The sequence below is a fragment of the Taudactylus pleione genome, unplaced genomic scaffold (genome assembly GCF_031769625.1).
Source record: "Taudactylus pleione unplaced genomic scaffold, aTauple2 ptg000887l, whole genome shotgun sequence".
Lineage (NCBI taxonomy): Eukaryota > Metazoa > Chordata > Amphibia > Anura > Myobatrachidae > Taudactylus > Taudactylus pleione.
The window spans coordinates 689,393-715,356 of record NW_028285288.1 but is presented as its reverse complement, the minus strand read 5'-3'; the positions used below and the strand labels follow the sequence as shown (position 1 = coordinate 715,356).

Below are 25,964 nucleotides of genomic sequence, written 5' to 3'. Positions count from 1 at the left end.
TACAGAAACATCATTAGTAGTGGAGCTAGTATAGCGCCATGTGTAAGTAACAGTTCATAAGTCTCATTAGTGATGGAGCTAGTATGGCGCTGTGTGTAAGTTAGAGTACAGTAACATCATTAGTGATGCAGCTAGTATGGCGCTGTGTGTAAGTTATGGTACAGTAACCTCATTATTGATGCAGATAGTACAGTGGTGTGTATAATTTACAGTACAGAAACATAATTAGTGATACAGCTAGTACAGCGCTGTATGTAAGTTAAAGTACAGAAGCCTCATTAGAGATGGAGCTAGTATGCCACTGAGTGTAAGTTACAGTACAGAAACATCATCAGTGATGCAAATAGTACGGTTCTGTGTGTAAGTTACAGTACAGTAACCTCATTAGTGATGCAGATTGTACGGTGCTGTGTTTAAGTTACAGTACAGTAACCTCATTAGTGATGCAGATTGTACGGTGCTGTGTTTAAGTTACAGTACATTAACCTCATTAGTGATGCAGATAGTACAGCACTGCGTGTAAGTTACAGTACAGTAACCTCATTAGTGAAGCAGATAGTACAGTGCTGTGTGTAAGTTACAGTACAGTAACCTCATTAGTGATGCAGATAGTATGGTGCTGTGTGTAAGTTACAGTACAGTAACTTCATTAGTGATGCAGATAGTACAGCACTGTATGTAAGTTACAGTACAGTAACCTCATTAGTGATGCAGATAGTGCGGTGCTGTGTGTAAGTTACAGTACAATAACCTCATTAGTGATGCAGATAGTACGGTGCTGTGTGTAAGTCACAGTACAGTAACCCCATTAGTGAAGCAGATAGTACGGTGCTATGTGCAAGTTATAGTACAGTAACCTCATCAGTGATGCAGATAGTATGGTGCTGTGTGTAAGTTATAGTACAGTAACCTCATTAGTGATGCAGATAGTACAGTGTGTAAGTTATAGTACAGTAACCTCATTAGTGATGCAGATAGTACGGTGTGTAAGTTACAGTACAGTAACCTCATTAGTGATGCAGATAGTACGGTGCTGTGTGTAAGTTACAGTACAGTAACCTCATTAGTGATGCAGATATTACGGGGTGTAAGTTACAGTACAGTAACCTCATTAGTGATGCAGATATTACGGTGTGTAAGTTACAGTACAGTAACCTCATTAGTGAGGCAGATAGTACAGTGTGTAAGTTATAGTACAGTAACCTCATTAGTGATGCAGATAGTACGGTGTGTAAGTTACAGTACAGTAACCTCATTAGTGATGCAGATAGTACTGCACAGTGCTGTGTGTAAGTTACATTACAGTAACCTCATTAGTGATGCAGATAGTACGGTGCTGTGTGTAAGTTACAGTACAGTAACCTCATTAGTGATGCAGATAGTACGGTGTGTAAGTTACAGTACAGTAACCTCATTAGTGATGCAGATAGTATGGTGCTGTGTGTAAGTTACATTACAGTAACCTCATTAGTGAGGCAGATAGTACAGTGTGTAAGTTATAGTACAGTAACCTCATTAGTGAGGCAGATAGTACGGTGCTATGTGTAAGTCACAGGACAGTAACCCCATTAGTGAAGCAGGTAGTACAGCGCTCTGTGTATGTTACAGAAATCTCTTCTAACAGGCTGCGTTAAATCAGTGACTCCAGAGCTTTCTACAGCAATTAAAAGCAGAACATGTCGACTTGATGGGAACATCTGTAGTCTTAGTTCTGAGGCGCACAATTAAATCCCTTGTCACAGCTGGAATTAAACCATATATTAATCTGGTAATGAAAGAATGTAGGCCTGGTACAGATATACCACAGACTAAATACCCCTTTCTGTGACAAGGGACTGGGAACATTTATTTCTGAGTAAAATAAGTACTATAATAAACAAGTAAGCGATAAAGTGTTTACACAGCGGACAGGACAATATTTTCCTCTGCACATTTTATTGGCTGAGCAATGCAGAGCAGTGGCTACATAACACCATGGTCTGGCACTACTTGGTGGCACAGCGGGTAGCAGGACTGGTACCTTGAGGTCACATGCTTCTCCTCCTCTTCACATGGGTCACCCCAAGTCACACCAGCTTCAGTCCACAGTCCAAAACCATCAGATTGCAACTGAATTGCACTTGTGCGTATTTGGGTGCCTGTAGTAAGGACGTTATGCGACGCACGAGTGTGAATAAACAGCCTCTGTACAGCGCTACATAATGTTTGCGCTGTGTAAATAAAGGGCATAAGTTCAGAGGAAATTTACGTTAGTCACGCAGAAACTATTGTTTCCTCACAGTGATCAGGGGCCGCCCACTGTGATATATAAGCACCCAAATCTTTAAAAGATTTAAAAAAATTAAATTGTTACTGGCCGGCAAGTGCCATTAAGTTCTGGGGCCATAATTAAGTGTCTGCTCTCCCTCCTTCAGAACTCCATTCCTCTCCCCCCGGAGCTCTCCTACTCCCTAGAGCAGGGGTTCCCAACCACGGCCCTCAAGGCACACTAACAGTCCAGGTTTTGAGGATAGCCATACTGGAGCACAGGTGACTTAATTAGCACCTCAGTTATTTTGTATAAATGTAACTCATTGTGGCCAGGCCAGGGCCGCAATGAGGGGGGGGGGCTAGAGGTGCATGTGCACCGGGTGCCGTGTGCCGGAATGCAGGGGGTGATAAAGGGCTGCCTCATCCCTGCACACCCCACGTATTCTTGTAGTGCGCTGTGATTTGGGGGCTGCAGATTCCATGCGGACTAGCCGTCCGCATGGGCTCTGCTGAAAACGGCCCTCCAAAAATGGCCGCTGCCAAGGAGGAGACAGATGCTAGAGGTCCAGTCTGTTAGGCCAGTGCAGCTGCCGGGAGAAGATGCAGAAAGCTGCATCTTCTTCTCCCGTGAAATCCCCTGGCAACAAGCATGGAACCCCTGGTAATGAGCATAAAACCCCTGACAACAAGCTTGGAACCCCTGGTGACAACGAGCAGGTAATTTTGAAGTAATTAGAAGCCTTACTGTGGGGCATAAAATGGTGTCGGAGGCAAATGTTAGTGGCACTTTGGTAATAGGCATTACAGTGTGTTGCATAATGTGTAATGGGCATTGCGTTGTGTAAGTCACTATACCAGTGACGAGTGACTAGTGCACTGCCTTATGGATGAGCAAGGACAAAATCCAGGTATGGGAAGGGAGGGGGCGCAAATTTACTGCCTTGCACCGGGTGACAGATATCCTAGTTTCGGCCCTGGCCAGGCTTAAGGAACAATTCCAGACCTGGCTTTTTCAACAGCTCAACATTGTTTCGTGGGGGTTTTTTGTTTTCCTTTTAAGAAATTATATAACAGCATTGAATAGCACTGAGATACACTGTAGCTAGGAGAGGTGCAAAGTTCAGGATGTTTGTGAGATATAAAAAAACAAGTGCTATTTACGTGGGATAGTGTTTGCAGTAATATACAGTATATAGATATATATCGTATCATAACACTAGAATTGCTTTTACCAGGTGCATTTAGCAAAACACCAGTTGAATTTTCCTTTTCACTTCCCAGGACTGGCTGGATTGGATGCAAAATCGAGTGGGCGTCTTGGAACCCGGGCTATGGTGTATTACATGGCCACTACCATTATTGCGGCAGTTTTAGGAGTGATCCTGGTCTTGGCTATACATCCAGGAGACCCCAAACTAAAGAAGCAACTTGGCAAGGGGCAGGAGAACGATGAGGTCTCCAGTTTAGATGCTTTCTTCGATCTTATCCGCAACCTTTTTCCAGAGAACCTGGTGCAAGCTTGTTTTCAGCAGGTAACCTGCGTTTTGACCCTGGCTTTACCATGTACCTCACACGTGTGAGGATATCTGCCAGGTTCTGGGTTACATGGGGTGCACAGGAACTAAAGGCCTGATTTAGAGATGGACGCTGATGCGATTGCAGCTGCGATTTTGCACACAACGCAGCAGCGGAAATATGCTAATGTTTGCGAAGTTCACCCGAGCATAAGGACGCCCACTGCTGCCTTCTTACCTGCGCGTGACTAGGCATACCTGTGTAAATGGCGGTAACATCGCCGCTGCACAGCCTTGGGAGCTCTTCTGACACGCAGCGCTGTGTATGCAATTGCGGTGGCTTTTTTAAGCACGCCCATGTAAAGACGTTTAAACAGACAGGCACGCCTGCGTTTCTCAGAGCACGCCCCCTCCATCGCCACCACAAACGCTGACAACCTATCACTCACTCTATGATGGATTCCTATGTGCGTCCGAGGTCGCAACGTGATCGCTGAACATGCGTACTGCAGCTTATACGCATGCATGGTGGCAAACAATTGTTCAATTGCGTGCGTAATCGCCTTTGCGTCCATCTCTGAATCAGGCCCCAAGCCATCTGCTAGTAGATTTAATGCAATTGGCTGCAGTCCGTTTTATTTGCATTTATTATGATAGTAATAAAAAAAAAATTTATATATATATTTTATTTTATTTTCCTTCATTACCACATCATGGGATGGATTTTGAGTCAGACGCAACCGAGTTCATGCACTGAATCGGCAATCTTTTCCCTACTGCGTATGCGCCTTTGTTCAAGAAGTCGCACGTATCTCCATCTGTGTGCATTCCCAAGCGGTTACAGGTTAGCGTGAAATGCACGGCAACTGGGCGGGGAGTAACGAGTCGCACGGTAAACCTCATATCCATAGGAATTTTATGGGAGTGTCCTGGGTGTCTTCTGGGTGTGTACAAAAATGTTGTTGCGCCTTTGTAGCGGTCGCACAGCAATCCGACTCCTTTGCAGACAGATAATTTTCACCAAGCATGGGGCTGGCGGAGCTTCAGATACTAATGAGGATGGCTGCGTACATGGACGCTAACGCAGTGGGCGGGACAGGTTTAGCGAATTCAGTTGCACGGTATTCCGACACACCAAGGCGAATTGTCACATTTGTACAAAGACGAGGAAAATTATCACGGATGCGTACGACTTAGAATCAGCCCCTGATACCCGTAATCTGAGAAAGGCGTTCCTATCAAATCCTGTTAGTACATTGTCCCAGCTGTCAGTAATGACCGAATGATCTATAACACTTAATTTTTTAGAAGTTCTGCAATGTAAAGATCACATATCTTAGTACTTACCGTGTGTCCGGCGATTGGCGCCCTGGTTCACGCTTGTTGTCTCTCTGCTTTTAGATTCAGACGGTGACCAAGAAGGTTGTTGTGGAAACTCCCACCGAGGAACCTTCCAATGTGACCGACTCTGTCTTTTCCATGATGAACGACACAGTCGTGGCCACTACCGAGGAGATTAAAAAGAAACTGGAGTTTAAAGACGGCATGAACGTCCTGGGTATGGATCTCATCACCCCCATCTTCATCTTCTGGATGGTCATACCTGGGAATCACCTGTCAGTCATTCATAGCAACTAATGCGCAGCTCACTGCCCACCGCGAATATCACATTCTCTCTGTAGCATGGTACCAGTAACCCCTGGGTACACACTGGAGCAATGTCGGCCCGATTTGCCGTTTCATAAGGACAAATCACCTACATCGCTCAGTGTGTACCGGCAATTGCGCGCTCCATTGCTATCGACCTATGGTAAGTTAATGAAGGATGGTGCAGAGATCGTTCCGTCGCACATTAACTCGTTCAAGTGTGGGCGGGCAATCCCAGGTCAAGGGCATTCGTTCCGATGTCGGAATTTTATCGTTCAATCCGGTCATTAGTGACATGAGCATGTTTGAGGCACTAGTGAGCTGTCTATCCCGTGAATCCTGGTTTATCCCACAAGATGGCCGTCTCATGTGTGTGAAAACATTAATTATATCAGTTAAATTAAATTAGAAAATGCGACACTGCACTGTAGTGACCAATTAACACCATATAAGTCTTGCAATATAATGCTCATACATGCTGTTATTTCCCATCAAAGTATAGAGTATAGCGAAATAGGTTGTGACGCGTAATCCTAAAATACTTCAACAATCGAGCAGCCGATGCAGTTTTGGTTTTTTTTCTGGCCTCAAAGTTTGGGATGGCCTGCACAAAATATAAATATGTATATATCAGCTAGATCCCTGTCACCTGAGCACAGAAAAGGCAGCCATCTTTGTTTAGGCTTAAAATGGACCATGCTGAATTTGATCCCTGACCTCTATCATGACCTTTAACATCACTTGCACGCAGGTTTGATTGGTTTCTTCATTGCATTTGGCATCGCCATGGGCAAGATGGGTGAGCAGGCCAGGCTGATGGTCGAATTCTTCAGCATCCTGAACGAGATCGTGATGAAACTTGTGACGATGATAATGTGGTAAGTGGATGCATGAGTCAATTTTTGCACGTTTGTGTGGTACAGGGGCTGTGGGGAATGATTAAATATTCTTTGTACAGCACTATTTCAATAACAATTAATAAATTGCTATAATCAAGTGCAGAAAACATGACATGATGGGGGTTGTAGTACCCCAAGGTCCAGCAAGACCAGATCCAGCGGTGACCAGGATGTACGGTCCATGCTGAATATGAGCTGAGTTATTTCCCTGCCGAGGGTACCGGGGCACCTCCCCAGAAAGACGCGTTGCCAGGATATTGTGGCGGGATGTTTGTTACAACCGGTAGCGCAGACTGCATTTCACAATCTGTGTCAGACCCGTTCCCAAGCCTAACAATGACCATTCTGTCTGCTCCAGAAGCCGGCTGCCGCTGCCCAGTTTGCAGATTGTTTGTTGCAGGTCTTCAGACAGCTCTGTGTGAAAACCGCAGCCCTAGATTCTGAGAGACAATGCGGTCTCTGGGGAAATCCTGGAGCTGGTACAGGTGGACTGCGTCCATGGTCTCAGAGGAAGCGCTCTTAGGATCTGTCACAACGTCACTGATCGCTCCTTAAGAAAAGAGCCATTTGGGGAACAGTTTAGCTGGAACAATGAGTTACCAGTGTAACAAATTACAGGGCCCTCTCTTCCTCCTGGAAACACATCTGGTTCCTTGTTGCTGGCTGTTTTGATGTTTAGGTTGCGGTTTGTACTCGGTGTCACTTGCTCATTTATTACAAGCGAAATCGCAGACACAGGGAATATACATCGCCTGCCAGATTAGCTGAAGGGTAAATTGAATCAGCTGTGTGCTTTGGAAATACAGAAACTAATAGATGCAATCCAACCTGGGTACTGCTGGGAGCATAGAATACAGCACCTTTCCAGTGGTTGTCTCCTATTGGACAATGGGACTGATTCATTAAGCAATGCAACTGCGATTGCAATAGCGATTACGCACAAATTTCAACTGCGATAGTATGCTAATCCATTGCGATAGCTATGCCGTCGCAGCACAACATAAGGACGCTCACTTTACCTTACTCACGTCCGTAATGTTTAGCAAGGCTGCGAAGCCATCGGTACAATCGAGCACCATCGCAGCCTCACGCACATTTGCACAAGCTCTGACCTTACTCAGGAATTGCTAACTTCAGCGCACGCTATGAGGCCTCAGGCTGCGTACGGCGTCGCAGTGGATAATTTATGCACGCCCCTGCAACGGCGTCCAAACGTACTGGCACGCTTGCGTTTCCCCTACCACCCCCCCGTCATCTCCCACAAAAATGGCGCTCCCTGTCAATCACTCTACAATGGATCAGCGTAGTCACTGATTGCAATGGCCGGCTCGCATACACGCACTGCGATGCCTACGCAGAACGCAACAATCGACCAATTGCGTGCGTATTAGCAACTGCGTGCCTTGCTGAATCAGGCCCAATGTGCACTAACATGACCGGCATCCTTATTCTGCATATATGTATAGGGTGTGTGTGGGACCCCCAGGAGCTTTGTGTTACCCAAAGCCAGGAGCTGTGTGGTCCTCTTCATTGCAGCTATATGGAGATCTATTGAGAGAGGCCGGATGAATTGAAGCCTCTAACGCTATGAGCTGCGAACCATCCGCCCTCCTGGCTTTGGGGGCTGGGGAATATGAAGGGGGGCCCTCTATTTGCTGCACAGGGAGCGGAGATTGGGTATATAAAGGGTGTGTAGTCCAAATGTGGACAGACACTTTTTTGTAGGACATTTACACTCATAGCATAAAGAAATATTCCCTCATCAATAAGATGATCGGCAAACATATTTATTCATTCTTTTTGCTGACTTACTGTATGGGTGAAATACTTTCCTATCATTGATTTATAAAGTGCCACCAATTACACAGCGCCGTACAGCGAATATTTGTCATAATCAAGGGCCCATTTATTAATGAACGCATTTGCAATGCGATCTAGGTGCAATATTAGCGCCCATGATCACATTGCTGATTCCATCATCTCGGCTGAATGTAACAAAAAGCAGGGGCTCCGAAAGGTGTCCGTCCCTGCAATGTGCATGGTCAATGGTCTTTTCACCCCTGTGCCGGGACACCAGGACATGCGTGGTCTACAGACAAGGCATGCGCCGCGGCCATTGCTGGGGGAGGGTTCTACAGACAAGGCATGCGCCGCGGCCATTGCTGGGGGAGGGTTCCTATGGAATATGCGATGTGTATGTATAGCCCAAAAGATACTGTGGGGGCGAATCTCTGGAATGCATCTCATTTCGAAGGTTGGCAAATGTGGCATCAGTGTATCCCCCATAGAAACCTACGGAGGATGCGGCTGCCGGGAGGAATGGAGGGAACGCAGCAGGTAGTATCGGAAATATCTGCTGCTTTCCGTCTGTCATACATTCTGTGGATACTAAATATTTGTGGAAATAAGCCCCAAATATTTATTGCTAAATGTGCCCCTCAGCCCCTGCCCTATTGGAGCTTACAGTCTTAGGACCGCATTCAGACCCGGTCGCAAGCGCTCGCAACTGGGTCGATGTTAAGGCCCTGCGCGTGCGCAGCGGCCGCACTGCACGTGCGCAAGCCCCGGAGCGAGAGAGAAACTTTCTCGCTCCGGAGCTCACCACAAAAGGGCCGGCTGTCGATGTTGACCGACAGCTCGGCCTGTTTTGCCGGCGTGGCTACACAAATGGAGGCGTTCCCAAGCGAATGCCTGCCGGTTTGTGGGCGGCCACACTGACATCAGAGGTGATGTCAGTGGGGAGCTTCCTGCTCGAGCAGGAAGCTCCCTGGGGCTTGCGGTTGCCGAGACCCAACCTTAGGGTCTCGTCGCAAGCCCCGATGGTCGCAATGGTCTTGACCGTAGTGATCATCAACCTGGTCGGTCGCTAAGCTGTGGGTGGTAACCCACAGCTTAGCTAGCGACCAGGAGGCCGCACTAAAAAAAAGAAGCGGCCGCCCTCATTCAGAGAGAGCGATCGCTTCTTGCGACCGCCTCTGATTGAGGGCCTTGATTCCATAACACACACACTCCCGGGACTAGGATGGGGAGGAGACCCACAGAAACTCCCTCACCCGGCGGCGGCAGCTTCGCAAAGGGCAGCTCTTATTCCAAGAGTTGTCCTTAGCGATACTAATTGCATATGTTAGTACATATGCGATTAGAATCGTTGCGATGACTGTCAGGATGTACACCGCACGGTTAGTACTCCCGGCCTAATACATCCCTAATATTCCAATTACTGTAGGTAAAGTTCCATATTGAGTTTTAAGTAATGGAGTTTCAAGAATAAAATGTAAAATGTGTTGGAGTATTTCCTCCAGCTGCCTCTCAAACAACAGCAATAAAACAAAAGACATCACTGTTGCTTGAAGTTATTGGGGTAAATTGACTAAAGTGAGAGTTTTGAGAAGTGGAGATGTTGCCCTTGGCAACCAATCAGATTCTAGCTATTATCTTCTAGAAGGTGCTAGTTAAATGTTAAGTAGAATCTGATTGGTTGCTATAGGCAACATCTCCACTTCTAAAAACTCTCACTTTAGTAAATACACCCCTTAGTGCGGTCTCTAATATTGAGCCAAGAGCGTGTTGTTGTGTATGTTACATGTACCAGTGACGGTATGTCTTTACATGTTGCTAACTGGAAGTCTTTGTTTGGTCTCCAGGTATTCACCCTTTGGTATCGCCTGTCTGATCTGCGGGAAAATCATCGCCATTAAAGACCTGGAGCTTGTTGCTAGGCAGCTGGGAATGTACATGATCACTGTCATCATCGGCCTCATCATCCATGGAGCCATCTTCCTGCCGTCTCTGTACTTTGTGATTACCCGGAAGAGCCCCTTCCCCTTTCTGGCTGGGATTTTCCAGGCTTGGATCACGGCTCTTGGTACAGCTTCCAGGTATGGTCCGCAACGCCTGTAACATCTAAACCCAATATTCAACATCCGGTTATTCTCCATCAACATGATAGTGATGCAATTATGAGCTGTATTCTTTCTGGGACCATGGGCCGGACGCAAGAGGAAAATGCGCACGGGTCTAGCCGATCTCTGTGTGCCGTGTTTGCCCCAAGATAGAAATCGGCACATACGCCAGATCAAGATTTCGCACACGGACTAAGTTGGCAGGTGCCATGGGAGAGTTGTGGACTTGTTTGATGGCTTCCTTGCTCAACCGTAGTGCGCACGTGGAAATCAGATGCCTGTATCTTTGGAAAACTTATCTAGGGGCCACAGGAACCTGCAGATGGCGTTGCCAAATAGAAGCCTATGGGATTCTTCCGCAAAGTGCACTGAGAGGGATCCGATCCCTCCCGGCACCCCCTGCGGAGCGCACGTCATACGACACATGTGCAGAGGGATGTCATAAAGTCCTTCTATCTTATCAGGTGAACTGTCCTTTGCGATTTTACTGGCATTATCTTCATGCATACCGGCGTTATTAACACCGGCATGCATGCGATGAGTGGCCAAATGCATCACATTAAAAATGCGATGCTTGTTGCATCCCGCCCTGTGTCTTTGAACGCAGCGATTGTGCAAAAATGTGCAAATATCGCGGCCACCAGGATTTGCATTGAGACGCTGCACTGGACGCAGATCAGTCGATTATAGAAGTTCTGATCAACTCTATGGTTACTCCAAATGGGCGTTGGAACTGAGACCCCGGAGCCTTCATAACTGCATACAGGATCACATTCGCAGGTTGAAACGGGTCCCAAAAACGGTTGCAAGTAAACCGCCACCCTCTGTTACCGCTGACAAACATTTGCTGCCTATCAATCACTTTGTGAGTAAATCCTCACTACCTGCTGCAGGCGCAGGACCATCGCAGCACATGCTCAGTGCGACTCCGACACAGTATAAAAAACATCATTATTTGCAAAAACATCATCTATGAATCAGACCCAATGAGCAGTAGTTATAGTGCATACCACCTTCTAATATTCCATTTTCAAATAACTTCATTGAGTGGTTTGTGTAGACCCATCCTGAAACTTTACCAAACATGGAGCCCGATTCAGCACGGATCACAATTGCCATCACAGCTCCATAGTTGCACGCAATGCATCTGCGAAAATATGCTCAGCCAGCATAGAGACGTCCACTCCTGCCTTCTCACATCCGTAATACCTCACAGTCCTGCGTATATATCGCTAACATCGAAGTACATCGGCCCATCCTGCGCAATTACAGCAGAAATTACAAGCCTCATCGCACGCAGTGAGTTACTCAAGCTGCGTAGGCAATCGCAGTGGCTAATTTATGCACGCCCATGTAAGGGCACTCAAAGGGTTTTTTGCACATATTGGTGTCTTTGCACTAGTCTAGAACACGAACCACTGTCTGGAACCAGCAGAGCTGGTCAGACCCCAGGGAGGGGCCGTAACTAGGGTAGTGCGACCTGGGCACCGCAGGGCAGGGGGCGCTGTTTGGACCTGTCACTTTTCTGTTTATTATCATTCTCACTTGTAGCTTCCTCTTCTTTTATCCTCAGCATCTCCTGGCCTCCCCTATTTCTTCCCTGGCCCTTCCCCAGAGGCGTCACTAGTGTTGGTGTCACCCGGTGCTATAACTCATGGTGACACCCCCCCCCACCAAAAAAAATAAATAAAATTGATGCGCAGCTCCTCAACCTCTCCCCAAATACCAGTCCAGCAGACACATTTACACAATGCCCCCAGTAGTGGTGTCCCATATGTAGTGACCACAGTAGTGGTGCCCCTTATGCAGTGCCCCTATGCAATGTCCCCAGTGGTAATGCCCCCTAATAGTGCCCCCAGCGGTAGTGGTAATGCCCCTTATAGTAGTGCCCTCTATAGTATTAGTGCCCCCTATAGTAGTGACCCCAGTATTAATGCCCTTAGTAGAAATGCCCCTAGTAGTAATGCCCCCATTAGTAGTGCCCCTAGTAGTAATGCCTTCAGTAGTAATGCCCCCTGTAGTAGTGCCATCAAAAGTAATGCTCCCTGTAGTAGTGCCCCCATTAGTAATGCCCCCTAATAGTGCCCACAATGGCAGTGGTAATGCCCCCTATAATATTACCCCCAGAAGTAATGACCCCTATTGTATTGCATAGAGTGTAACAGTGACTGCCAGATAATGCAGAGAGCGTCATGGTAACCGCCAGATAATGCAGAGAGCGTCATGGTAACCGCCGGATAATGCAGAGAGCATCGTAGTAACCGCCAAATAATGCAGAGAGCATCGTAGTAACCGCCAGATAATACAGAGGGCATCATAGTAACCGCCAGATAATGCAGAGAGCGTCATGGTAACCGCCAGATAATACAGAGAGCATTGTAGTAACCGCCAGATAATACAGAGAGCATTGTAGTAACCGCCAAATAATTCAGAGAGCATCGTAGTAACCGCCAGATAATACAGAGAGCATCGTAGTAACCGCCAGATAATACAGAGAGCATCGTAGTAACCGCCAGATAATACAGAGAGCATCGTAGTAACCGCCAGATAATACAGAGGGCATCGTAGTAACCGCCAGATAATGCAGAGAGCATCGTAGTAACCGCCAGATAATGCATCGTAGTAACCGCCAGATAATACAGAGAGCATTGTAGTAACCGCCAGATAATACAGAGAGCATTGTAGTAACCGCCAAATAATTCAGAGAGCATCGTAGTAACCGCCAGATAATACAGAGAGCATCGTAGTAACCGCCAGATAATGCATCGTAGTAACCGCCAGATAATACAGAGGGCATCGTAGTAACCGCCAGATAATGCAGAGAGCGTCATGGTAACCGCCAGTTAATACAGAGAGCATTGTAGTAACCGCCAGATAATACAGAGAGCATCGTAGTAACCGCCAGATAATACAGAGGGCATCGCAGTAACCGCCAGATAATACAGAGAGCATCGCAGTAACCGCCAGATAATACAGAGAGCATCGTAGTAACCGCCAGATAATACAGAGAGCATCATAGTAACCGCCAGATAATGCAGAGAGCATCATTGACCCACATATAACCCATAACATGAATACACCCCTTATACACACAGAAACACAGTGAGTATACCCACGCACATACATTAATACACCATCCCCAGCATAGACACTCTCTCCTCACTGAATTAGTTACTTCCCATTACACATACTGTATACATTACACCATAGTCACTGTGCTGTCTCCCAGCTCCTTCTCATCCTCTCTGACTGGGAGCTCAGAGGGTCACGCTGGGAAGAAGCAGGGACAGTGTACAAACTACTTGTCAGTATTCAAGTGTAATCAACAGTATTTGAATACACTTGTAAACTGGCAAATGTTTTATAGACTGTCCCTGCCAGTGCCTGCTCCCAGCGTGACGATCTGTAAGGCAGGGAGCTGATTCACTGAAGAGAGGAGGAGCAGGAGCTCAGCTGCCATGATCCACCCCGGCGGCGGCTTCAGTCAGGCTGATGGTCTTTACACTGACAGCAGGTAATCAGCCCCCTGCCTCTAGCGCTCCCCCCCCACATGTAGGGGACTGTATGAAGAGCACAGCCGCACTTGCCACTTACTGTATAGTAGCTGCCGCTGGCTGTCTCAGTGTGACAGGCGCAGCGGCAGCCGACAGAATTAAAAGCTGTCTCAGCAGCTGCTGCAGGGAGAGCGCCTCTCCAGCCTGGCGTCTCCCAGCAGTGTAGGCTCTGCTGAGCGGGGGGCGGGGATGAGTCAGATTTTGGTGTCACCCCCTTGGAGGGTGACACTCGGTGCGGCCCGCACCCACCGCACCCCCCTTGTGACGCCACTGCCCTTCCCCATGAGGCCATGGCCCTCTCTCAGGTGCACTATATTATGTCCCTATTTATCCCCAGCATCTCCTGGCCTCCCCTATCTCTTCCCTGGCCCTTCCCCATGAGGCCATGGCCCTCTCTCAGGTGCACTATGTTATGTCCCTATTTATCCCCAGCATCTCCTGGCCTCCCCTATCTCTTCCCTGGCCCTTCCCCATGAGGCCACGGCCCTCTCTCAGGTGCACTATATTATGTCCCTATTTATCCCCAGCATCTCCTGGCCTCCCCTATCTCTTCCCTGGCCCTTCCCCATGAGGCCATGGCCCTCTCTCAGGTGCACTATATTATGTCCCTATTTATCCCCAGCATCTCCTGGCCTCCCCTATCTCTTCCCTGGCCCTTCCCCATGAGGCCATGGCCCTCTCTCAGGTGCACTATGTTATGTCCCTATTTATCCCCAGCATCTCCTGGCCTCCCCTATCTCTTCCCTGGCCCTTTCCCATGAGGCCATGGCCGTTTTTCGGGTGCCTAATGTCCCTATTTTAAAAATAGGGGGGGCGCCAATGCTCTTTCTGGCACCGGGCACAAAAAAGTCTGGTTACAGCTCTGCCCCAGGGCATAGATGTTGGACAACGCTGCCTGATAATAATAAAACCGGTTGCGCGAAGAAGAACAGATGGAAGTGAAGTAGAGAGTGCATTGTATCTAGTAGGGATGAAGTTGGGATGCCGACAGTCTAAATGCCAACCGTCGGCAGCCCGACTGTCTAATCTCGGCAAGGGTCTAATGACAGATGCCTGTCATTAGACCTACGCCGGGAGCCCGACACCCAGCTTACTGTTCGAAGGTAAGCCAGGCGCTGGCGGGCGGTCAGCCGAGCGGGGGGGATTGTTAGGTTAGGGGCTCTCGGGGGGGACTTAGGGTTAGGCACCCCCCTGGGAGGTTAGGTTTAGGCATGGGGAAGGGGGGGTTAGGGTTAGGCACCCCCGGGGGGAGGTGAGGGTTAGGCACCCCCCTCGGGAAGCTTCGGGTTAGGCTGCCAGGAAGGGGGGGTTAGGTTTAGGCACTTAGAGGGAAGGTTAGGGTTAGGGACTTGGGGGGAAGGTTAGGGTTAGGCACCCCTAGGGGAGGGTTAAGGGGGGACGGAGGTTTGGGTTAGTAAATAGAAAATATACTTACCTGTCGGGATCTTCACTGCCGAGCTTCCGCTGTCGGAATTTGAATGGTAAATCATACTGATCCCATCTAGTAAAGGATACAGTAGAGAAAGTACAAACTCATGAATTACTGTAAATAATCTGAAAATAATAAACTTTGGGCCAGATTCAGAGATATTAATGCAAAGCTGATAGTGGTTAGAAAAACACAGTTTAAATGCCGATATACGGGCGTGCATAAATTAGCTGCGGCGATCTCCTTCGCAGCACGAGAGCGCTCTGTGTGTCAGGAGAGACGCAGTGCTTGCAGCAGGTCAGACCTGGCTTACGGGCTGCGTGACTGGCGGATGTGCGTCAATGGTACCCATGTTTGCGCTGATGCACGTTGTCGGACGGATATGAGAAGGCAGCAGCGGGCGTCCCTATGCCCGGAGAGGCTTTGGAAGGCATTAGCATATTTTAGCAACTACGACTCGTGAAAGATCTCAGTTGCGGTTGCATTAACCTAAATCTCAGAATCAGAACCTTTGATTTAAAACTCATTAGCCTAACATTATCCTAAGTGACCCCACACCATTGTCCTGAAGTACAGACATCCATTTTTCTTGCATTTGATCATTCAGAATTCATTTGGCAATATATTTGGTAATTTGTCAGTTGAGCCACAAGAAGTGCATATGCCAAACATTAATAAATGATACCTATAAATTACTTAACTCACGAGAAGATAGGATGGTGAATTTCCCATGATAATATGATAGTAGAGCTGCCTCTGTGCTTAGTAGGACCGTGTGGTTAGTGTTTTGGTATATTAGTAGGATGGTATGGTTAGTGTGTTGGTATATTACTAAGATGGTGAGGTTGGGGTTTTGGTATAGTAGTAAGATGGTATGGTTAGTGTGTTGGCATATTAGTAAGATGGTGTGGTTGGGGTGTTGGTACAGTATATTAGTAAGATGGTGTGGTTGAGGTGTTGGTATATTAGTAAGATGGTGTGGTTAGGATGATGGTATATTAGTAAGATGGTGTGGTTGGGTTGTTAGTGTATTAGTAAGATGGTGATGGCGTGTTGGTATAGTAGTAAGATGGTGTGGTTAGGATTATGGTATATTAGTAAGATGGTGTGGTAGGGTTGTTAGTGTATTAGTAAGATGGTGTTGTTGGGGTGTTGGTATAGTAGTAAGATGGTGTGGTTGGGATGATGGTATGTTAGTAAGATGGTGTGGTTGGGGTGTTGGTATAGTAGTAAGATGGTATGGTTAGTGTGTTGGCATATTAGTAAGATGGTGTGGTTGGGGTGTTGGTACAGTATATTAGTAAGATGGTGTGGTTGAGGTGTTGGTATATTAGTAAGATGGTGAGGTTGGGGTTTTGGTATATTAGTAAGATGGTGTGGTGTGGTGTGGATGATGGTATATTAGTAACATGGTGTGATTGGGGTGTTGGTATATTAGTAAGATGGTGTAGTTAGGATGATGGTATATTAGTAAGATGGTGTGGTTGGGTTGTTAGTGTATTAGTAAGATGGTGTTGGCGTGTTGGTATAGTAGTAAGATGGTGTGGTTAGGATTATGGTATATTAGTAAGATGGTGTGGTTGGGTTGTTAGTGTATTAGTAAGATGGTGTTGTTGGGGTGTTGGTATAGTAGTAAGATGGTGTGGTTGGGATGATGGTATGTTAGTAAGATGGTGTGGTTGGGGTGTTGGTATAGTAGTAAGATGGTGTGGTTTGGTGTTGGTATATTAGTAACATGGTATGGTTGGGAAAATGGTATATTAGTAAGATGCTGTGATTGGGGTGTTAGTGTATTAATAAGATGGTGTTGTTGGGGTGTTGTTATATTAGTAAGATGGTGTGGTTGGGATGATGGTATGTTATTAAGATGGTGTGGTTGAGGTGTTAGTTTATTAGTAAGATGGTATAGTTGCGGTGTTGGTATATTATTAAGATGGTGTGGTTGGGGTGTTGGTACAGTATATTAGTAATATGGTGTGGTTGGGGTTTTGGTATATAAGTAAGATGGTGTGGTTGGGATGATGGTATATTAGTAAGATGGTGTGGTTGGGGTGTTGGTATATTAGTAAGATGGTGTGGTTGGGGTGGTGGCATATTAGTAAGATGGTGTGGTTGGGTGTTGGTACAATATATTAGTAAGATGGTGTGGTTGGGTGTTGGTACAATATATCAGTAATATGGTGTGGTTGGGGTTTTGGTATATTAGTAAGATGGTGTGGTTGTGGTGTTGGTATATTAGTAAGATGGAGTGGTTGGGGTGTTGGTATATTAGTAAGATGGAGTGGTTAGGATGATGGTATATCAGTAAGATGGTGTGGTTGGAGTGTTGGTATATTAGTAAGATGGTGTGGTTGGGATGGTGGCATATTAGTTAGATGGTATGGTTGGGATGATGATATATTAGTAAGATGGTCTGGTTGGGGTGTTGGTATATTAGTAAGATGGTGTGGTTAGGATGATGGTATATTAGTAAGATGGTGTGGTTGGAGTGTTGGATATTAGTAAGATGGTGTGGTTGGGTTGTTAGTGTATTAGTAAGATGGTGTTGTTGGGGTGTTGGTATAGTAGTAAGATGGTGTGGTTGGGATGATGGTATATTAGTAAGATGGTGTGGTTGGGGTTTTGGTATATTAGTAAGATGGTATGGTTGGGATGATGGTATATTAGTAATATACAGTGCTTGGGGTGTTAGTGTATTAATAAGATGGTGTGGTTGGGGTGTTGTTATAGTAAGATGGTGTGGTTGGGATGATGGTATGTTATTAAGATGGTGTGGTTGGGGTGTTAGTGTATTAGTAAGATGGTGTAGTTGGGGTGTTGGTTTATTATTAAGATGGTGTGGTTGGGGTGTTGGTACAGTATATTAGTAAGATGGTGTGGTTGGGGTTTTGGTATATTAGTAAGATGGTGTGGTTAGGATGATGGTATACTAGTAAGATGGTGTGGTTAGGATGATGGTATATTAGTAAGATGGTGTGGTTGGGGTGTTGGTATATTAGTAAGATGGTGTGGTTGGGATGGTGGCATATTAGTAAGATGGTCTAGTTGGGGTGTGGGTATATTAGTAAGATGGTGTGGTTGGGATGATGGTATATTAGTAAGATGGTGTGGTTGGAGTGTTGGATATTAGTAAATTGGTCTGGTTGAGGTGTTAGTATATTAGTAAGATGGTGTGGTTGGGATGATGGTAAATTAGTAAGATGGTCTGGTTGGGGTGTTGGTATAGTAGTAAGATGGTGTGGTTAGTGTGTTGGTATATTAGTAAGATGGTGTGGTTGGGTTGTTAGTGTATTAGTAAGATGGTGTTGTTGGGGTGTTGGTATAGTAGTAAGATGGTGTGGTTGGGATGATGGTATATTGGTAAGATGGTGTGGTTGGGTTGTTAGTGCATTAGTAAGATGGTGTTGTTGGGGTGTTGGTATAGTAGTAAGATGGTGTGGTTGGGATGATGGTATATTAGTAAGATGGTGTGGTTGGGGTGTTGGTATATTAGTAAGATGGTGTTGTTGGGGTGTTGGTATATTAGTAAGATGGTGTTGTTGGGGTGTTGGTATATTAGTAAGATGGTGTTGTTGGGGTGTTGGTATAGTAGTAAGATGGTTTGGTTGGGATGATGGTATATTAGTAAGATGGTGTGGTTGGGGTTTTGGTATATTAGTAAGATGGTGTGGTTGGGGTATTGGTACAGTATATTAGTAAGATGGTGTGGTTGAGGTGTTGGTATATTAGTAAGATGGTGTGGTTGGGATGATGGTATATTAGTAAGATGGTGTGGTTGGGATGACGGTATACTAGTAAGATGGTGCGGGTAGTGTGTTGGTATATTAGTAAGATGGTGTGGTTGGGATGATGGTATATTAGTAAGATGGTGTGGGTAGTGTGTTGGCATATTAGTAAGATGGTGTGGTTGGGGTGTTGGTATATTAGTAAGATGATGTGGTTGGGATGATGGTATACTAGTAAGATGGTGTGGTTGGGATGATGGTATATTAGTAAGATGGTGTGGTTGGGGTGTTGGTATATTAGAAAGATGGTGTGGTTGGGGTGGTGGCATATTAGTAAGATGGTCTAGTTGGGTGTGGGTATATTAGTAAGACGGTGTGTTTGTGGTGTTGGTATATTAGTAAGATGGTGTGGTTGGGATGATGGTATATTAGTAAGATGGTGTGGTTGGAGTTTTGGATATTAGTAAATTGGTCTGGTTGAGGTGTTAGTATATTAGTAAGATGGTGTGGTTGGGATGATGGTATATTATTAAGATGGTCTGGTTGGGGTGTTGGTATAGTAGTAAGATGGTGTGGTTAGTGTGTTGGTATATTAGTAATATGGTGTGGTTGGGTTGTTAGTGTATTAGTAAGATGGTGTTGTTGGGGTGTTGGTATAGTAGTAAGATGGTGTGGTTGGGATGATGGTATATTAGTAAGATGGTATGGTTGGCGTGTTGGTATATTAGTAAGATGGTGTTGTTGGGGTGTTGGTATAGTAGTAAGATGGTTTGGTTTATGATGATGGTATATTAGTAAGATGGTGTGGTTGGGGTTTTGGTATATTAGTAAGATGGTGTGGTTGTGGTGTTGGTATTTTAGTAAGATGGTGTTGTTGGGGTGTTGGTATATTAGTAAGATGGTGTTGTTGGGGTGTTAGTATAGTAGTAAGTTGGTTTGGTTGGGATGATGGTATATTAGTAAGATGGTGTGGTTGGGGTTTTGGTATATTAGTAAGATGGTGTGGTTGGGGTATTGGTACAGTATATTAGTAAGATGGTGTGGTTGAGGTGTTGGTATATTAGTAAGATGGTGTGGTTGGGATGATGGTATATTAGTAAGATGGTGTGGTTGGGATGATGGTATATTAGTAAGATGGTGTGGGTAGTGTGTTGGTATATTAGTAAGATGGTGTGGTTGGGATGATGGTATATTAGTAAGATGGTGTGGGTAGTGTGTTGGTATATTAGTAACATGGTTTGGTTGGGATGATGGTATATTAGTAAGATGGTGTGGGTAGTGTGTTGGCATATTAGTAAGATGGTGTGGTTGGGGTGTTGGTATATTAGTAAGATGATGTGGTTGGGATGATGGTATATTAGTAAGATGGTGTGGTTGGGTTGATGGTATATTAGTAAGATGGTGTGGTTGGGGTGTTGGTATATTAGTAAGACGGTGTGGTTGGGGTGGTGGCATATTAGTAAGATGGTCTAGTTGGGTGTGGGTATATTAGTAAGATGGTGTGTTTGTGGTGTTGGTATATTAGTAAGATGGTGTGGTTGGGATGATGGTATATTAGTAAGATGGTGTGGTTGGAGTGTTGGATATTAGTAAATTGGTCTGGTTGAGGTGTTAGTATATTAGTAAGATGGTGTGGTTGGGATGATGGTATATTATTAAGATGGTCTGGTTGGGGTGTTGGTATAGTAGTAAGATGGTGTGGTTAGTGTGTTGGTATATTAGTAAGATGGTGTGGCTGGGGTATTGGTACAGTATATTAGTAAGATGGTGTGGTTGAGGTGTTGGTATATTAGTAAGATGGTGTGGTTGGGATGATGGTATATTAGTAAGATGGTGTGGTTGGGATGATGGTATACTAGTAAGATGGTGTGGGTAGTGTGTTGGTATATTAGTAAGATGGTGTGGTTGGGATGATGGTATATTAGTAAGATGGTGTGGGTAGTGTGTTGGTATATTAGTAAGATGGTGTGGTTGGGATGATGGTATATTAGTAAGATGGTGTGGGTAGTGTGTTGGCATATTAGTAAGATGGTGTGGTTGGGGTGTTGGTATATTAGTAAGATGATGTGGTTGGGATGATGGTATACTAGTAAGATGGTGTGGTTGGGATGATGGTATATTAGTAAGATGGTGTGGTTGGGGTGTTGGTATATTAGTAAGATGGTGTGGTTGGGGTGGTGGCATATTTGTAAGATGATGTTGTTGGGTGTGGGTATAGTAGTAAGATGGTGTGGTTAGTGTGTTGGTATATTAGTAAGATGGTGTGGTTGGGTTGTTAGTGTATTAGTAAGATGGTGTTGTTGGGGTGTTGGTATAGTAGTAAGATGGTGTGGTTGGGATGATGGTATATTAGTAAGATGGTGTGGTTGGGGTGTTGGTATATTAGTAAGATGGTGTGGTTGGGGTGGTGGCATATTAGTAAGATGATGTTGTTGGGTGTGGGTATAGTAGTAAGATGGTGTGGTTAGTGTGTTGGTATATTAGTAAGATGGTGTGGTTGGGTTGTTAGTGTATTAGTAAGATGGTGTTGTTGGGGTGTTGGTATAGTAGTAAGATGGTGTGGTTGGGATGATGGTATATTAGTAAGATGGTGTGGTTGGGGTGTTGGTATATTAGTAAGATGGTGTTTTTGGGGTATTGGTATAGTAGCAAGATGGTTTGGTTTATGATGATGGTATATTATTAAGATGGTCTGGTTGGGGTGTTGGTATAGTAGTAAGATGTTGTGGTTAGTGTGTTGGTATATTAGTAAGATGGTGTGGCTGGGGTATTGGTACAGTATATTAGTAAGATGGTGTGGTTGAGGTGTTGTTATATTAGTAAGATGGTGTGGTTGGGATGATGGTATGTTATTAAGATGGTGTGGTTGAGGTGTTAGTTTATTAGTAAGATGGTATAGTTGCGGTGTTGGTATATTATTAAGATGGTGTGGTTGGGGTGTTGGTACAGTATATTAGTAATATGGTGTGGTTGGGGTTTTGGTATATAAGTAAGATGGTGTGGTTGGGATGATGGTATATTAGTAAGATGGTGTGGTTGGGGTGTTGGTATATTAGTAAGATGGTGTGGTTGGGATGATGGTATGTTATTAAGATGGTGTGGTTGAGGTGTTAGTTTATTAGTAAGATGGTATAGTTGCGGTGTTGGTATATTATTAAGATGGTGTGGTTGGGGTGTTGGTATATTAGTAAGATGGTGTGGTTGGGGTGGTGGCATATTAGTAAGATGGTGTGGTTGGGTGTTGGTACAATATATTAGTAAGATGGTGTGGTTGGGTGTTGGTACAATATATCAGTAATATGGTGTGGTTGGGGTTTTGGTATATTAGTAAGATGGTGTGGTTGTGGTGTTGGTATATTAGTAAGATGGAGTGGTTGGGGTGTTGGTATATTAGTAAGATGGAGTGGTTAGGATGATGGTATATCAGTAAGATGGTGTGGTTGGAGTGTTGGTATATTAGTAAGATGGTGTGGTTGGGATGGTGGCATATTAGTTAGATGGTATGGTTGGGATGATGATATATTAGTAAGATGGTCTGGTTGGGGTGTTGGTATATTAGTAAGATGGTGTGGTTAGGATGATGGTATATTAGTAAGATGGTGTGGTTGGAGTGTTGGATATTAGTAAGATGGTGTGGTTGGGTTGTTAGTGTATTAGTAAGATGGTGTTGTTGGGGTGTTGGTATAGTAGTAAGATGGTGTGGTTGGGATGATGGTATATTAGTAAGATGGTGTGGTTGGGGTTTTGGTATATTAGTAAGATGGTATGGTTGGGATGATGGTATATTAGTAATATACAGTGCTTGGGGTGTTAGTGTATTAATAAGATGGTGTGGTTGGGGTGTTGTTATAGTAAGATGGTGTGGTTGGGATGATGGTATGTTATTAAGATGGTGTGGTTGGGGTGTTAGTGTATTAGTAAGATGGTGTAGTTGGGGTGTTGGTTTATTATTAAGATGGTGTGGTTGGGGTGTTGGTACAGTATATTAGTAAGATGGTGTGGTTGGGGTTTTGGTATATTAGTAAGATGGTGTGGTTAGGATGATGGTATACTAGTAAGATGGTGTGGTTAGGATGATGGTATATTAGTAAGATGGTGTGGTTGGGGTGTTGGTATATTAGTAAGATGGTGTGGTTGGGATGGTGGCATATTAGTAAGATGGTCTAGTTGGGGTGTGGGTATATTAGTAAGATGGTGTGGTTGGGATGATGGTATATTAGTAAGATGGTGTGGTTGGAGTGTTGGATATTAGTAAATTGGTCTGGTTGAGGTGTTAGTATATTAGTAAGATGGTGTGGTTGGGATGATGGTAAATTAGTAAGATGGTCTGGTTGGGGTGTTGGTATAGTAGTAAGATGGTGTGGTTAGTGTGTTGGTATATTAGTAAGATGGTGTGGTTGGGTTGTTAGTGTATTAGTAAGATGGTGTTGTTGGGGTGTTGGTATAGTAGTAAGATGGTGTGGTTGGGATGATGGTATATTGGTAAGATGGTGTGGTTGGGTTGTTAGTGCATTAGTAAGATGGTGTTGTTGGGGTGTTGGTATAGTAGTAAGATGGTGTGGTTGGGATGATGGTATATTAGTAAGATGGTGTGGTTGGGGTGTTGGTATATTAGTAAGATGGTGTTGTTGGGGTGTTGGTATATTAGTAAGATGGTGTTGTTGGGGTGTTGGTATATTAGTAAGATGGTGTTGTTGGGGTGTTGGTATAGTAGTAAGATGGTTTGGTTGGGATGATGGTATATTAGTAAGATGGTGTGGTTGGGGTTTTGGTATATTAGTAAGATGGTGTGGTTGGGGTATTGGTACAGTATATTAGTAAGATGGTGTGGTTGAGGTGTTGGTATATTAGTAAGATGGTGTGGTTGGGATGATGGTATATTAGTAAGATGGTGTGGTTGGGATGACGGTATACTAGTAAGATGGTGCGGGTAGTGTGTTGGTATATTAGTAAGATGGTGTGGTTGGGATGATGGTATATTAGTAAGATGGTGTGGGTAGTGTGTTGGCATATTAGTAAGATGGTGTGGTTGGGGTGTTGGTATATTAGTAAGATGATGTGGTTGGGATGATGGTATACTAGTAAGATGGTGTGGTTGGGATGATGGTATATTAGTAAGATGGTGTGGTTGGGGTGTTGGTATATTAGAAAGATGGTGTGGTTGGGGTGGTGGCATATTAGTAAGATGGTCTAGTTGGGTGTGGGTATATTAGTAAGACGGTGTGTTTGTGGTGTTGGTATATTAGTAAGATGGTGTGGTTGGGATGATGGTATATTAGTAAGATGGTGTGGTTGGAGTTTTGGATATTAGTAAATTGGTCTGGTTGAGGTGTTAGTATATTAGTAAGATGGTGTGGTTGGGATGATGGTATATTATTAAGATGGTCTGGTTGGGGTGTTGGTATAGTAGTAAGATGGTGTGGTTAGTGTGTTGGTATATTAGTAATATGGTGTGGTTGGGTTGTTAGTGTATTAGTAAGATGGTGTTGTTGGGGTGTTGGTATAGTAGTAAGATGGTGTGGTTGGGATGATGGTATATTAGTAAGATGGTATGGTTGGCGTGTTGGTATATTAGTAAGATGGTGTTGTTGGGGTGTTGGTATAGTAGTAAGATGGTTTGGTTTATGATGATGGTATATTAGTAAGATGGTGTGGTTGGGGTTTTGGTATATTAGTAAGATGGTGTGGTTGTGGTGTTGGTATTTTAGTAAGATGGTGTTGTTGGGGTGTTGGTATATTAGTAAGATGGTGTTGTTGGGGTGTTAGTATAGTAGTAAGTTGGTTTGGTTGGGATGATGGTATATTAGTAAGATGGTGTGGTTGGGGTTTTGGTATATTAGTAAGATGGTGTGGTTGGGGTATTGGTACAGTATATTAGTAAGATGGTGTGGTTGGGATGATGGTATATTAGTAAGATGGTGTGGTTGGGATGATGGTATATTAGTAAGATGGTGTGGGTAGTGTGTTGGTATATTAGTAAGATGGTGTGGTTGGGATGATGGTATATTAGTAAGATGGTGTGGGTAGTGTGTTGGTATATTAGTAACATGGTTTGGTTGGGATGATGGTATATTAGTAAGATGGTGTGGGTAGTGTGTTGGCATATTAGTAAGATGGTGTGGTTGGGGTGTTGGTATATTAGTAAGATGATGTGGTTGGGATGATGGTATATTAGTAAGATGGTGTGGTTGGGTTGATGGTATATTAGTAAGATGGTGTGGTTGGGGTGTTGGTATATTAGTAAGATGGTGTGGTTGGGGTGGTGGCATATTAGTAAGATGGTCTAGTTGGGTGTGGGTATATTAGTAAGATGGTGTGTTTGTGGTGTTGGTATATTAGTAAGATGGTGTGGTTGGGATGATGGTATATTAGTAAGATGGTGTGGTTGGAGTGTTGGATATTAGTAAATTGGTCTGGTTGAGGTGTTAGTATATTAGTAAGATGGTGTGGTTGGGATGATGGTATATTATTAAGATGGTCTGGTTGGGGTGTTGGTATAGTAGTAAGATGGTGTGGTTAGTGTGTTGGTATATTAGTAAGATGGTGTGGCTGGGGTATTGGTACAGTATATTAGTAAGATGGTGTGGTTGAGGTGTTGGTATATTAGTAAGATGGTGTGGTTGGGATGATGGTATATTAGTAAGATGGTGTGGTTGGGATGATGGTATACTAGTAAGATGGTGTGGGTAGTGTGTTGGTATATTAGTAAGATGGTGTGGTTGGGATGATGGTATATTAGTAAGGTGGTGTGGGTAGTGTGTTGGTATATTAGTAAGATGGTGTGGTTGGGATGATGGTATATTAGTAAGATGGTGTGGGTAGTGTGTTGGCATATTAGTAAGATGGTGTGGTTGGGGTGTTGGTATATTAGTAAGATGATGTGGTTGGAATGATGGTATACTAGTAAGATGGTGTGGTTGGGATGATGGTATATTAGTAAGATGGTGTGGTTGGGGTGTTGGTATATTACTAAGATGGTGTGGTTGGGGTGGTGGCATATTTGTAAGATGATGTTGTTGGGTGTGGGTATAGTAGTAAGATGGT

General features: G+C 44.7%; 1 protein-coding gene across 1 annotated transcript in view; it reads left to right on the top strand.

Moving 5' to 3' along the window:
• Nucleotides 1-25,964, top strand: part of SLC1A2 (solute carrier family 1 member 2) — a 161,189-nt gene that overhangs the window by 112,536 nt on the left and 22,689 nt on the right. The window contains exons 4-7 of the mRNA XM_088459038.1: nt 3,532-3,782; nt 5,166-5,322; nt 6,163-6,289; nt 9,955-10,188. Coding sequence (XP_088315164.1) covers nt 3,532-3,782; nt 5,166-5,322; nt 6,163-6,289; nt 9,955-10,188 — 769 coding nt within the window. The remainder of the gene's footprint in view (nt 1-3,531; nt 3,783-5,165; nt 5,323-6,162; nt 6,290-9,954; nt 10,189-25,964) is intronic.